The 15,425-nt window shown below is 38.8% G+C and overlaps 2 protein-coding genes across 2 annotated transcripts; one reads left to right on the top strand and one right to left on the bottom strand.

Annotated features, from left to right (window-relative positions):
- The first annotated feature begins 1,026 nt into the window (after nucleotides 1-1,026).
- Nucleotides 1,027-3,081, top strand: LOC144705897 (Cox19 family protein (CHCH motif)). The gene is made up of 2 exons (XM_078578756.1): nucleotides 1,027-1,158; nucleotides 2,125-3,081. The coding sequence occupies exons 1-2, from the start codon at nucleotides 1,070-1,072 to the stop codon at nucleotides 2,231-2,233; spliced, it is 198 nt and encodes a 65-aa protein (XP_078434882.1). The 5' UTR covers nucleotides 1,027-1,069; the 3' UTR covers nucleotides 2,234-3,081.
- On the bottom strand, nucleotides 2,474-2,963 carry LOC144705896 (uncharacterized). Its single transcript, XM_078578755.1, has one exon. The coding sequence runs from the start codon at nucleotides 2,961-2,963 to the stop codon at nucleotides 2,577-2,579; it is 387 nt and encodes a 128-aa protein (XP_078434881.1). The 3' UTR covers nucleotides 2,474-2,576.
- Nucleotides 3,082-15,425: the final 12,344 nt, after the last annotated feature.

Here is a 15,425-nt window from a genome sequence, read left to right as displayed (position 1 = left end):
GGGGTTCCCCTCCTGTTCTGTTATCCAAACTTGGCCAAAGTTTGGCTAAGTCAGGGCCTCTTCGGTGGATCCCTTAGACTCCGGGCTCACCTCTTTGGGTTCCCCTGAAGTTAAATAAATACATAAATATAAAATTCATAGTTTTTGTTTCTAGGTCTTTTAGCATGAAAATAAATTCTAAAAAATATTTAAAATTATTATTTATCAGTTTTAGTCATTTTTGTTTTCAATCTAATTATATAAAAAAATATAATTTTTTTAAAAATATAAATTTATATTTTGAGAATTAAATAAATTATTGATAAATCACATTTAACTATTTTAAATCATTTTCTTACCTTTCTTCTTGAAATTGAATTCTATAAAATCCTAAAAAAATTATAAGTAATAATTTTTCTTAGGTTGATCCAGCTCTAGGATTTAGTATCTGATATCAATCTTTCTTAGGTTGATCCAGCTCTAGGTTTTAGTATTTGCTAAAACCGAGGCCGTGACCGGACGGTAATGTTCCCTGGCCATGAGTGTTGTCTCTCTCCCCCTCTCAATCTTTCTTAGTGCTTTGCTTTTTGGCTGACTATAGTATCCTCCTGTTATCTGGGTTCACAGACTTTTCATTCAGGTTCACATTGACTGAATCGGTGCATGGGCCGATCAAGATCCTGCCCAAATGACTGATCATCGCATGGGCCAATCCAGGTCTAGGTTTCAGTATTTGCTAAAACCAAGACCGTGACCGGACGGTGACGTTCCCTACCCACACTTGCCGCTTCTCTCCCTCTCTAAATTTTTATTGGTGCTTCCCTTTATGGCTAGTTACTCTCCCCTCCTGTGATCCGGGTCCATTAATCGTTGAATCTGGCTCACACTAATCGGATCGATGTATGGGTCGATACCCGATCCTGCTAAATTACCGGATCGGACTCTCGATCGAACGATCGTTCGGACCCGTCAGTGACCAGCTTTATCGACCCGATCTGGTCGATCGCCTTTCTTCGATGAACGGTTCAGATTCTCCGAGGCTGACGATAAAATTTAGCGGGCGGACGAAGAATTTGATCGTTGGGAAAGGATGGGAGGGCAGAAGAGCAAGGAGCCGTGCAAGAAGGAGGCTTGCGACATCCAAGCATGTCTCTCGAAGAACAATTTCATGTCTCAGAGGTGGGTTTCATTTGATTCTTGCATCTCCTTTCATCTCTCAACTGTAGTACCCCCTTCTTGATTCTTTGAGATGTTATTCGCCGTCTTCTTCTCCGTGTTGATACAGTTTCCTTCATTCCTGTAACGCTCATGGAATCCCAGATTGAAAATCAAGTTGGGTGGATGATTTTTTGTCTGTTCTTCCCCTTGCTACATGCAATTATAGGTCGGTATTAGAAATTATCTGAAGTTAGAATACGTATTCAATGTTATACATGTCTCATAAGGACAAGCACGGAAGGGTAACGTTGCGTTGATGTTTAAGGCGTCTTCTCACTTTACTATGCATGCGTAATTGCTCCGTTGAGCCTCCGGCAATGTCTTCTGTTCTAATGATTTCCCTAGCAGTTGGATAACTTTACTGATTTTCTTATCTTTAAGGGTGCTAATCCGTTGAATATTATTCCAACTGTGTACTGTTCAGTTGTACGTTTCATTTTCATACAACTGTGCAATGTAAATGCATTATTGCGGCGGTATTTCAAATTACTAGGTATAGTTGCAAAATAAAATTGGTGTGACAAAATATTCTTTAGGGGGTCAGTGCAGCGAGAATTATATCTGTACAGTTATTGCTGCTCTACGAAAGAAAAAAAAAGTTAAGCGAGGCAAAGCTATACTCCATCGAGTTTACCAAATATATTATGCTAATTGAGAAAAAAAAACATGAGCATCCTGCTAGAAATGGGTGAAATTAATGTTCTTATTTTCAAATGTTCGGATTGATGCAACGACAATTCTTAATTTTCTGCTTTGAAGATCTTATCTTTATAATTGCTCGACGCGCTTATCATTCTTCCCATTTGGTTTTCTCATGGTTTTTGTTTCTCTCATCTGTCATGTTTCATCTTGAACATGGTGAAATGCAATTGTTTAAGGAGAAACCCGGAGATGTGTGTCTTAATTATCGTAATTTATTCGATGCAGGTGTCTAAGAGTCATCGAGCTATTGCAGTCATGCTGTGAGAGATGCAACTACCAATCCACCCACTGTGCCTCCCTCTCAGGCCTTCTGAAAACAAAACAAACCAAATAGAAATAAACAAATTAAGAGTCAACCCGACAACTCCGAGAACGAAAGAAAAAAACCACACTATTTTCAACTCTGAGTTTGATCCTCTTCAGTAAGTAAAGTTATCCATCGACTTCGACCCCACCAAATGAAGCCAAGTGTCAGAGTTAGCTGCCGTCCTGCTCTCTAAGTTCTACTTTTCCATGTCAGAAAATCAATTAAGCCATTGAATTCGGTCGCCCAACAGAGCAAGAACCAGACACAGAGAATTAATGGGCCGTCGTTATTGATATGGCTGGGGGGTAGATAGGACTTTGATTCATGGGGGGAGTATTGAATATTGAAGCGTCTACAAACAGCTGTAAGGTCAACCATCTTGAACGCGAGCCAGCTTCTTCCCAGGAGAGTTCGCCGCCGACATCACCCTCTTCACAAGCCGCAGCGCGGCCACAGCGGCGGTTTTCCGACGACAGCGAGTTCCTCCGCCGCCGGCTTTCTGCAAGCTTTCTCTTTGTGGGGTGGATTGGACGAGCCAAAACAACGGCCCGGATTGCTTCTCCGAGGAAGATCGACGGTTGAGATCGTCGTTCAACTCCTCCCAGAGCTGGTCCATCTTCTCCGCCGCGGCTCTCTCGCCGCCGTCTTCCCCGACGGAGCTCGCCGTGGAGAACCAGAGAGGAGAAGCGGCGTAATGCGGGTAGGAGAGGCGCGAACCCACCTCGGACGGCGGACTTGGGAAGCTGAACTCGTCCATCTCTTATTCTAGAGAGAGAGACAAAGAAGCTATCTTTCTTCTCTATTTGTACGTGGGAGTTATGTTTCATTGCTATTTATGTGACGTCGTTCTTGGGGAAATGAAAGAGTTGTGCGAATGCGTCGTAGTTGATGATGAACCGGAGCAGAGTAATGTTCTGTCCCCGGCGCAGCGAGAGTAAGTTACTGCATTGAAGTTGAGACAGGGCCAACAGAATTTACATCACAGTTTGGCTGCCGTTTTTGTACCGTCCGGTTCGACTTCTCGTAAGACGGGAGGGAACGCGTGCAGCGGCCTCTGATACATGAGATAGATAGAGATAAAGAGATAGATAGGTAGGTAGAGAGATAAAGCGAGAGAGAAACAGAGAGATAGAGAGAGAGAGAGAGAGATAAAGAGATAAATAGATAAATAGATAGAAAGATTGAGGGATATGTAGATATAGAGACAGAGAGAGGTTGATAGATAGAGAGAAATAGACAAATGGATAGATAGACAGATAGATAGATAGAGAAAAGAGAGAGAGAGATAGAGAGACAGAGAGAGATAGCTAGATAGAGGGATAGATGATAGAGAGATAGAGATATATATATATACAGAGATAGAGAGAGATATATAGAGAGATAGATAGATGGAGAGATAGAAAGAGATAGATAGCTAGAGGGATGGAGAGATGGAGAGAGATGGAGAGGGATAGATAAATGGAGAGATAGAGAGAGATGGAGAGAAAATAGATGGCTAGAGGGATATATAGATAGAGAGACAGAGAGATAAATAAATGGAGAGATAGAGAGAGATAGAGAGAGATGGAGAGAGATAGATAGCTCGAGGGATAGACAGATAGAGAAACAGAGATAGAAATATAAATGGAGAGAAGAGAGAGATGGAGAGACAGATAGCTAGAGAGATAGATAAATGGAGAGATAGAGAGAGATGGAGAGAGATAGTTTTCTAGAGGGATAGATAGATAGAAAGACATAGAGAGATAGATAAATGGAGAGACAGAGAAAGATAGATAAATGGAGAGATAGAGAGAGATGGAGAGTGATGGAGAGAGATAGATAGCTAGGGGCATAGATAGATAGAGAGACAGAGAGATAGATAGATAGAGGGACAGATAGAGGGAAAGATAGAGAGATAGATAGAGTGATAGAAATATAGAAAAATAGAGAGACAGAGAGAGATCGATAGAGAAATGGAGAGAGAGACATAAAGAGACAGATAGAGATAGATAGAGCAATAGAGAGAGAGAGACATAGAGAGGCAGATAGAGATAGATAGAGCAATAGAGAGAGAGACATAGAGAGACAGATAGAGATAGATAGAGCAATAGAGAGAGAGACATAGGGAGACAGATAGAGATAGATAGAGCAATAGAGAGAGAGACAGATAGAGATAGATAGAGCAATAGAGAGAGAGAGACATAGAGAGACAGATAGAGATAGATAGAGCAATAGAGAGAGAGAGACATAGAGAGACAGATAGAGATAGATAGAGAAATAGAGAGAGAGACATAGAGAGACAGATAGAGATAGATAGAGCAAGAGAGAGACATAGAGAGACAGATAGAGATAGATAGAGCAATAGAGAGAGAGAGAGAGACATAGAGAGACAGATAGAGATATATAGAGAAATAGAGAGAGGCATAGAGAGACAGATAGAGATCGAGAGAGATGGAGGGAGAGATATAGATATATAGAGAGACAGAGAGATAGAGAAACATATAGAAAGAAGGATAGATAGAGAGATAAGACAGACAGACAGAGCGAGATCGAGAGAGTGAGAATGTTTTCTTAGGTGCCCAAAACCGTGTCGTATTTCATGGGGCGGAAGAATTGTTTTCTTAGATGCCCAAACTGCGCTGGATCTGGTAGCGTGGAAGAATGTTTTCTTAGTCTTTAGAATTCTGAAGACCTTTACTTTGTTCTTTCATCCCAGGGAACATTCCTATAGTTTTTTTTATTTGAGTTTATACGATTACCAGTATTGTGATTCCATACGATTTAGACTCTGGCTTTTTGACATGCAGGATCTCATCACGCTTTTACCCCTTGACAACAAATCACTATGTTTATTTAATCAGTTGTAGAAACCTTTCAACCTAGGTCACATTTACCTCCATAGTTTACTTTTAAGAGCTTAACTACATATGTCAAGGATAAATAATAAATTAATGGCTTAAGGGCTTCAAATAAAACCTTCAGTTTATTTCTAAATATATTTTAAAATAATTAACATGTTTTCAAAAATTTTAGTGAAAAATTTAATGTTTCTTTAATCAGTTCACAAAATAGAATTTATTATAAGTCCTATCATGTAAGCATGGAATTTATTATAAGCATCAAAAGTGCATTCGAAAGAATATGTTCTAATAATGGACATATAATGAGACATGGAATGTGCAATTGGCTTGCCGACCACATAAATTTCCATCACCTTATCGTGGCGAAACATGAGTATCGAGGTTTACAAAGAGGCATTGGGTCTCAAGACAAAGTCATTAACACCTTAGGAACCTAGATCTGATTTTCATCATCATTCCAATTGATTTCCTTTATTTTACTGCACTTTCTCTCTCTGGATACCCATTTTCCATACTTTTCCCTTTCTAAGGCTTACAGAATATCTACTTTTGTCAATCAAGATTTCAACAAAAAAATTGTCAATTTCCCTTTCCAAAATTGCATTTTATTTCAAACATAGTCAAATCCAGTTCAAATATTGTTCTATGTTTTTTCTGATTTAGGGGGTTCCCCTCCTGTTCTGTTATCCAAACTTGGCCAAAGTTTGGCTAAGTCAGGGCCTCTTCGGTGGATCCCTTAGACTCCGGGCTCACCTCTTTGGGTTCCCCTGAAGTTAAATAAATACATAAATATAAAATTCATAGTTTTTGTTTCTAGGTCTTTTAGCATGAAAATAAATTCTAAAAAATATTTAAAATTATTATTTATCAGTTTTAGTCATTTTTTTTCAATCTAATTATATAAAAAATATAATTTTTTAAAAAATATAAATTTATATTTTGAAAATTAAATAAATCATTGATAAATCACATTTAATTATTTTCAATAACTTCTTATATTCCTTCTTGAAATTGAATTCGATAAAATCCTAAAAATTATAAAATGTAATTTTTAGTAGTGAGCTTATTTCTTTCATGTCGAAACCTAGAAAGAATCAGAAATTTAATTACTGCTTTCCTATAGATTGACCCCTTACTTTAAAAAATTATTTATAGAGTATTAAGTGGAAAACATTACAAATGCTGTTACATAAGTTTAAATGACATAAAACCATAAAATTGGATTTATCAGTTACAGAGGTATAAGTGGACTTTAAATCTGATACACAAAATAGATCTTCTGTATGAATTTACAAGTCCCTAGTTGCGAGTCTCAAAAATGTTTTAGTGGTCAAGATGGGATTTTCTGCTCTTGGTAGGAGGATATTGAGACAGCGAAGAAGATGCATTAAATACATTTCTAGGTTCCCTAATGATCCCCATTGCACATCAATACGAAATAGAATGACAAAATAGGGTTTGACATTTATCCATACAGTAAACCTTTCAGAAGTCTCAGATGGATGATGGATCATGCATATATAGTAACAAATAAAGGTAAAAGTTCCATGAAAGAGTTCAATCACGACTTTGTATCCTCGAAAGCATGGGGTGTACCTTGGCACTTATGGCTGGAAGCTTAACCAAGCGTTGGGTTGATAAGATTTGCCAATGAATATTATTGGGCCATTAAATTTATGAAAATTAAAATGATACATGATCCTTGAATGATAAAAATTGTTGGTGGATATACATAAAATTATATAAAAAAATTATGAAAATATCAAGAATAAGTATAAATAAAGATGGGGGCACCCATTTTAGGTGCCCATGCTAGCCAAACCAGGGGCCCCCTTATCTTCTGTTCCTCTCAAATTACTTCACCAACTAGTGGAGCTTGCTTATGAGAATATATACAAGATCTATAGTGAGAACTGAAGAAGAATAAATGGTGGATCCTTTAATTACATGGAGACCTTTAGAGCGAGTGCATGTGAATGGCTTGAAGAAACTATTATTGGGAGCAAGTCAAGAGTGAAATCAATTCGACAAAAGGTTATGAGACCATTTGATTATACATGTGATTTCACCAAACCCATCAAATCTATAGAACCCCACATAGGGGCACATGGCACAAGAGTGCGTTAGTAGCCCTTACATCACTACAAAGGTAGGTTTTTAAAAAGCTAAGGACTTGAAATCATAAGCATTTAATGGAGGTAAATGAAGTGAATCAGATCAGAGATAGTGATATTCGCAGAAGACTAAGATATCTTAGATTTGAGCAGTAAATAAGTTTTAAGAGATAAGTGATGAATGAGATAGGAATATGGAGATAATATAAGAGATATTTTTTCAATATCAAGTGTGCTCTAAACCTATTTAACTATATTCTTACTAAATAAAGTCCAACCAAGACTCAATATGTTTTACAAGCTGGGTAATTTGCAATACCAGGAGAAAATCCAATCAAACAAGAAGGAAAATCACCAAAATTAAGTATTGAACCCCTTAATGACCTCTGGAGTGCATATGTCCCTCAACCAGACACTACTAAGGTTGAGCTAGAAAAAAATTTGAGAGAGATAGAGAATGGTTGATACAGTTAATGTATATGATTTATATCAAAAGTTCCCTTGAGTTTAGCTAAAAAAACCATATGGATCCATTTGCCCAAATACATACCTCCATATCACATATAGCTCCAGTCCTTTATCTGACATGCATTTTCAATCTTTGCAAGATGTTGGATCTATCTGATTTTGGGCCCTTTGATCCTCTCCTGTACCTAGGATAAAGGACCATGAATGAGCATGACGATCTGGGAATCATTTGGAGCAGAAGTGGACCAACTGATGAAGGACTTTTGGACCACATGTTTCCTGACTGTTACTACCCATAATGAATTAAATTATTATAAATGTATGTTGTTCAATTATCACTTCAAAATTGGGTTTTCTGTTCATTTTTAAGTCAATTCATGATTCTGTATGGAACCCAATTTTATCCCAAATCTTTATTGATTAGGACATGAGTATAATTGTGTGTTAACCTGATTTCTTATAAGTTATTAATTATTATATATATATATATATATATATATATATATATATATATATATATATTTTAGTTTCTTGGAAAATAAGTCTGAATTTTTAATGTAAGAATTAGATTTAAAATTTATTTTGATTCTGGCTGTATACAATATTTTTAATGATCTGAATAGTTATCATTATTATTTCATTAACTTCTTGTGTCAATTTCATTGAATTAAAACTTTAGTTTTGATGAGAATTTTAAATTAATTTTATGTTAAAATCAGAATATATTTCATAATTATCTTAAAATCCTTTAATATACCTCACTTTTTAGCTGATTAATTTGTTTCATCATCAGAAGTAAAATTCTATTTACAGTTTATACAATCAGCATTTAATAACTTCACTAGTTTTTTTTTAATAGTTGATCTTTATATACTTATCAATCCATTGATTAGGTGTCTTTTTTTAACCAAAATCTTAAAATTATGTTAGATAGATATTAATACAAAAAAATTTTAATTTGGAAAATTCCTTTTATGAATTCAGTTTTTTGTTCTACTTGATTTCTTGTTTCTTGTTTATTAGATAATCAAAATTTTCATTCTGTTGATTCATAATATTAAATCCCCTGTTTCTTAATATTATTTAAAATGTTTTTTAGTATTTTAAATAAAAAATCAAATATTTATTAATTTTTAACTTTTTGGAATGATCAACTAATACATATTTATTAAATATTATATTTAAAAATATTTATTAAAATCAAATATTGATTAATTTATATTTAACTTTTTGTAATGATCAACTAATTCTACCATAAGATGTACCTAATATACTTAGTCGTGCATTAATTTATTTATTAATTACTGTTTGATAATATATTGTCTCTTGGGAAGGACACAGTCCAGTCTCGGCACAGAGAGAGAGAGAGAGAGAGAGAGAGAGAGAGAGAGAGAGAGAGAGAGAGAGAGAGAGAGATAGATAGATAGATAGATAGATAGATAGATAGATAGATAGAGAGAGATGAAGTTAGAAGGACAAAGGGGGAGAAAGCAGGTGAAAGAGAGAGAGTTCAGTAGGGAGAGAGTGCGCGAGGGAGAGGGAGCAGGCTAGAGGGAGAGAGTATGAGAGAGAGAATGAGGGAGGGAGAGAAGGAGACTGAAAGAGAGGACAAGCAAGCATTGAACAAGAGGAAGAGAGGAGAGTGAAAGCAGGAGAGAGGTTGACAGAGAGAGAGAGGAAGTGAGGGGAAGAAAGTAGGAGAGAGAGAGAGAGCGGGAGAGAAGGTGAGAGAGAGGGCAAGAGGAGGAATGGGAGAGCATGAGAGAGATATAGGGAAAGAAAAATGAGAGGGAGAGAGAGAGAGAGGGAGAGAGGGATAGAGGAGGAATGGAGAGTGGGAGAGAGATAGAGAGAAAGAAAATGAGAGGAAGAGAGTGAGAGCAATAGGGAAGGAGGGAGGGAGAGCGAATGAGGGAGAGAGAGACAGGGAGATAGGGGAAGAGAACGAGCGGGAGAGAGGGGGAGAGAACGAGCGGGAGAGTGTTGAGTATGGAGCTTGATAATCGACCAACGAGAGAGAGATTGAAGTGGAGAGAGAGAGAGAGAGAGAGAGAGAGAGAGAGAGACGATGAAGAAGAACAACTATAAATTGATGTTGTGAAAACCAGTGCTTGAATACAAAGGTATATGGTCATATTTATAAGGTTTAAGAGAAGCGCCTTTGGCATTAACCATGATCGAGTTAAGGGCTGGTTTAGCCAATATTGTCGTGGGACGCTGCATTGTCTTCATCATTGGGACTCCAAGATTACACATCTGTAGATCCTCAAGATCTGCCTTAACATGCCCCGACAAGTTCCTGATCAGGACGAGATTGAGCTTGATTCTGAGTTGTGAGAATGGTTGCTTTGGGAGACTTTTAGCTAATATATCGGCCGGCTGATTTTTGCTGGATGTGAACTCAATTTGAAGCTGGTCGGCGGCGACGTATTCTTTGACAAAGTGGAAATCTATTTCAATGTACTTTTTGCATGCATGGAAGACTGTATTTTTGGTGAGATGTGTGGCTCTAATGTTGTCGCATCATATAGTAGGTGTTCCGGTTGTTGACAGTTGGAGCTCGTGTAGGAGAGACTGAACCTAGAGGAACTCTGAGGTGGCATTCGCTAAGGGCTTGGACTTTGCCTCTGTGCTGGACCGGGACAAGGTGGCACTGAGATAGATTATATAGCCACTGGTTGAGCTACAGTCATTGTTATCTCCTGCCCAATTTGCATCACAAAAAATACTCAAGAGAGAATTAGAGTTTTGATAGAGTATAAGCCCGAGATTGATGGTGCCTTGTAAGTATCTTAAAAGATGTTTTACCGTCTTTCAATTGCTTGAGGATGGATTGTGCATATCTTGACAAGCGTGGTTAAAGGCATAGCATATATTGGTTCGAGTAAGTATGAGATATTGGAGAGATTTCACGATTTGTCGGTACAGAGTGACATCACACGAGTCAGCACCATCATTGGAGGAGAGGGATGCGGGTGCTGGTGTGACTGTAGGGTTGCAGTTGCTCATATTGGCTCGATGCAGGATGGTAGACAAGTACTGAGATTGGGAGAGAAGAAGTCCATTGCAGTGTGGAATGAGTTGTATTCCTAGAAAGTGTCGGGCAGGTCCAAGATCATGAATGGCGAATACTTGAGTAAAGAGGCAAGACGAGTGGATACCCCCTGTCAATCGAAGCTGATGACGAGGAAATCATTGACATAGATGAGGAGATAGAGGCAAAAGTTAACCTGTTCATGAAGGATAACATCATGAGAAAATATATAATTTACCTAAGGCGAGGGAGAGGCACCGATAACCTTGATGGTGTGAGTTGTACCAAGGAAAACACAACGATCGGATCTGTCTGTCAGCTTATTAATAGCATAAATGCGTAAATTTTGAAAATACAAACAACTAAAGGTTTTAAGGAAAGTAAGGTTGGGAGTATCTTTGTGAAGAAGCTCAAACAAAGATTTGTGAGATAAAAGAGAAAATGACATACAATTGATGAGGTAGGTAGCCATAGCTGCATCCTCATCCCAACAGTATTGTGGCAGAGCGGCATGGTTAAGTAGAGCAAGAGCTGTCTCTACGATGTGTCGATGCTTGTAGTCTGCAGTGCCATTCTGTTGTGGAGTGTGCGGGCAGGAAATGCGGTGATGAATCCCCCATGCTTGGAGATGTCTGTGAAGAGCTTGAAACTCGCTGCCCCAATCGGATTGGAAGGTGAAAACTTTTGAGGATAATTTTTGCTCCACAAGTGCGTGAAATTGAACGAATGTAGAAAGTACGTCACCTTTATTTTTGAGCAGATAAAACCAGGTAAAATGACTGTAATCGTTAATGAAAATTATGTAGTAGGAAACATTCAAATGAGACTTGACGGGAGCAGGACCCCATAAGTCAGAGTGAATCAGTTGGAGAGGTCAAACTGACTTAATGTGCGAGGAAGTAAACACAAGTTTATGTGCTTTCGTTAGAGCACACAAAGAGAAAAGATAGTGTTTTGTTAATTGTAAAGAAGGTAAGCCATACCGGCGAATAGTCTGTTGTAAAATTCGAAGTGACGGGTGACCGAGGCGTTGATGCCACGTTGATGGAGATCCTCGTTCTCCAACATAGGCCTTCGGCTGAACATCAGAATTAAGCTGATACATCCCTGCCTCAATGTTGCCCGTAAGAAGTACCAGGCCGTTAGAGCTATCCTTAGCTAAACACCGATAAGAGTGAAATTAAATGAACACATTGTTGTCAGTAGTAAATTGGCAAACCAAGAAGATTTTCGGTGATAGAAGGAACGTGAAGTTCATGTTTGAAAGTTAAAGGACAATAAGGAGTGGAGAGTAATGTGTGAACTGAAGAGGAAACTGACAAACCTGATCCATCTCCAATGTATAGTTAATCGGTAGCCTAGTATACTTGAGGGTCAATACGAAGGTTGGAATCAATGGCGACATGATGAGTGGTGCCACTGTCAGGGCACCAATGGGAGGACATTGCTGCTGGTGAGGTTGTGTTGTAGGCTTGAGGTGGAGTTGGCTATGGCAGGTAGAACTAAGATGATGATCGGCTGAACGTGCTTCATGCATCTGGTAACATTGCTTGAGTTGCTCGGGGATTTTACAGAATGTAACACTGATTAAACCTTTCATAGCACTAGAGTGCACGATGTCCGGTGCGAGACCAGATCTGGTACCATGGTGGAGGTCAACTATTTTCGTTGGAGCATCCTCCACCGTGATTGTTTGACCTGCCAAACCCACCACGACCCCGATTATTGGTTTCAGATTTACCTTGTCCTTGACTGTTGTTTTAAGGGGCTGCTTGAGCTTGATTCGCAACTGCTGGAAAGTCATTGTCCTTGACGGCTTGATGGCGGGTCAACATTGCGTTGTGATCTCTTAGGTGAGACAGAACTGTCTCAAAAGCCATTGAGAATGCCTGGGTCCACATGATGGTGATCAGTGGAGAATATTGAGGGCCTAATCATCAGAGTAGCGCTCGGATGAGCATGCATTGGTCTACCTTTTTCCCAGAGGCTGCAAGTGCATTACTTATCCTCCAAAACTGAGTGACATATTCTTCTAGGTTTGAATCCCTTTTATCTGGGTATGAAGTTTACCCAGTAGCTCTTGGATCCGTGCTTCTGTTGATAAGGCGAAGTCTTCAACTAGAATATCCCAAGCAGATTTTTCTGTGATAGCTTCGGTCACACATCCGATGACTCCTTCAGTCATGGATGTCAATAAAAAGTCCAGTACATGCTGGTCAAAATACAACCAACTTCTACCGATGGATATTTTGTAATGTGAGAAAAAAGAAGGCGAGATCTGAGTGTTGGGAGTACTTGAGTCTTCTAGACTACACAGTCATCTTTCGTGAGTTTGATTGGAGGAATCATGGTGGACGGTATTTTTGATGGAGCCTTCAAAGTAGTGGCTCTTCTTGGAAGAAGCTCGTGGGAAGATGTCTAAGAGACTTCATCTTCTGGAAGCACTTCTTCTGCATCATCTTCCCGCTTAGGCTCTGATACCATGTTGAGTATCGGGCTTGAGAATCGACCAATGAGAGAAAGATTGAAGTGGAGAAAGCGAGAGAGAGATAGTTAGAGAGAGAGAGAGACACACACACACAGAGAAAGAGAGATTGAATTGGAGCACGAGAGAGATAGAGAGATTGAAGTGGAGCATGAGAGAGAGAGAGAAAGAGAGTGACAATGAAGAAGAACAACTATCAATTGATGTTCTGAAAACCAGTGCTTGGATACAGAGGTATATGGTCTTATTTATATGTTTTAAATGAACCACCTTTGGCATTAGCCATGGTCGAGTTAAGGGCTGGTTTAGCCAATCTTGTCATTGGACGCTGCATCATCTCGATCGTTGGGACTCCAAGATTAGACATCTGTGGATCCTCAAGATCTGCCTTAACAGAGGAGGGCTGGAGAAGTAGTGGGAGAGAGGACGAAAGAGAGAGAGAGGGAGAGAGATTGAGGAAAAGAAAATGAGAGGGAGAGAGTGAGAGCAGGGGAGAGGGCGAGGGGGAAGGAGGGGGAGCAAACAAGAGGGAGAATGAGACCGGAACTAGGGGAGAGGGGGGAGAGAGAGAGAATGAGAAAGAGAGAGGGGAGAGAGGGGGCGAGAGACAGAGAGAACGAGAAAGAGAGAGGGGGAGAGAACTAGTGGGTGAGAGGGTGAGAGAGAGAGAATGAAAAAGAGAGAGGGGGTGAGAGGACAGAGAGAACGACAAAGAGAGAGGGGGAGAGAACTAGTGGGTGAGAGGGTGAGAGAGAGAGAGAATGAAAAAGAGAGAGGGGGTGAGAGGGGGAGAGAGGACAGAGAGAACGAGAAAGAGAGAGGGGGAGAGAGACAGAAAGAACGAGAAAGAGAGAGGGGGAGAGAACTAGCGGGAGGGAGGGAGCAAGAACGACCGGGAGAGAGGGAGAGAGAATGAGCAGGAGAGAGGGAGAGATGACATGAGAGAGAGAACAAGAAGGAAAGAGGACGAGAGAGAATGAAGGTGAGCGAGAGCAGATAGAGGGTGAGAGAGACAGCCGGTCTTGGGTCCGGTTCGACATGTGAACCAGACCCGGACCAGAAGGTTTGGACAGCCCTAAAAAGGCTGACCGAAGGTCCTTTATAGGGTTTTTTCCAGTCTGACCAAATTTCAGTTAGACTGTGTCCTTCCCTAATTGTGTCTATGATTATGGGATTCCTTTAATTTACCTTAGTAGTTAAAGTTTTAAAAAAACCTTTCTCATTTGACCATCGAAGCCATGTGCTCCTTGAAAATATCTATAGCTTATTCAATAGGGTATAATTTGGTTTTGCAGTTAAGAAAATTCAAGAAGACAAATATTTCTTTTCGTAACTACATAAGGGAAAAAATATGACATATTTTTTCATCAAGATGTTATAAATACATTTTCTGAGTTAAAATTTAAGATAAGAAGTTATTACGAAAATTTTATTCCAAAATTTCAAAAACAAAGAGGTTGCATCTCAAAACTTCTTTATTAGAAAATTGCATGTTATCTCTCCAATTCATTGCACATTACCTTCATTATGTTTTGGAAATTTACAGTTATCTTTAAACCCTTATATTCAGATGCCATCATATTTTTCAAAACCATGTCTTTCCTTGTGAATATATTATGACCACTCATGAAGCTCTCACAAGGTGTTTTGAGTTGTTTTTTAACAAAAAATAATATTCACACAAAACCGAATCCATAGGATCTAGATTTGTATTTTTTGCATTGGTTTCACATAGTTACATGTAAAGAACATCATTTCTATAAATTTATAGGTCGGTACTAACTAGGTAAGATTGTCTTATAAAGATAACTACAGGGTTTTAGATTTATATGGTTGATATCTATGAATCATATCTTGATGCATGTTTGTCTAACTTGTCTATTAATGGGATGGACATTGAAAATGAAAATAGACGTGATCAATAACTTTCTCCTCATACCAACTTCAAGCAACTTAGAGGTTTCCTAGGGCCCGCTGGCATCCTCGTGAGATTAATTAAAAATTGGTAAAATCTCCAAATATCTTACTAATATGCTTTTTTCAAAAGACAATGGTTTTTTTATGATAAAGCTAAAACTTCATTTCCTCATATGCCTATTTTCTGGGATCCTCATTGGGGTCTCCTTTTCTGAACTCGTGTGCAACACTTCTGATTTTTTAGTCTGAGCAGTTTTTGGTCAAAGGGTAGAAACAAAGCTAGCGGTCATTTATTATACTGGAAAGATCTTACTTAGCCAAAGGTTAAGTATTTTATCACAGTAAAGGTATTACTATAAAT

The sequence above is a fragment of the Wolffia australiana genome, chromosome 7, assembly GCF_029677425.1.
Source record: "Wolffia australiana isolate 7733 chromosome 7, ASM2967742v1".
In the NCBI taxonomy this organism is placed as follows: domain Eukaryota; kingdom Viridiplantae; phylum Streptophyta; class Magnoliopsida; order Alismatales; family Araceae; genus Wolffia; species Wolffia australiana.
Note: the sequence above shows the minus strand (reverse complement) of the source record. Positions and strands in the feature narration are given on the sequence as shown.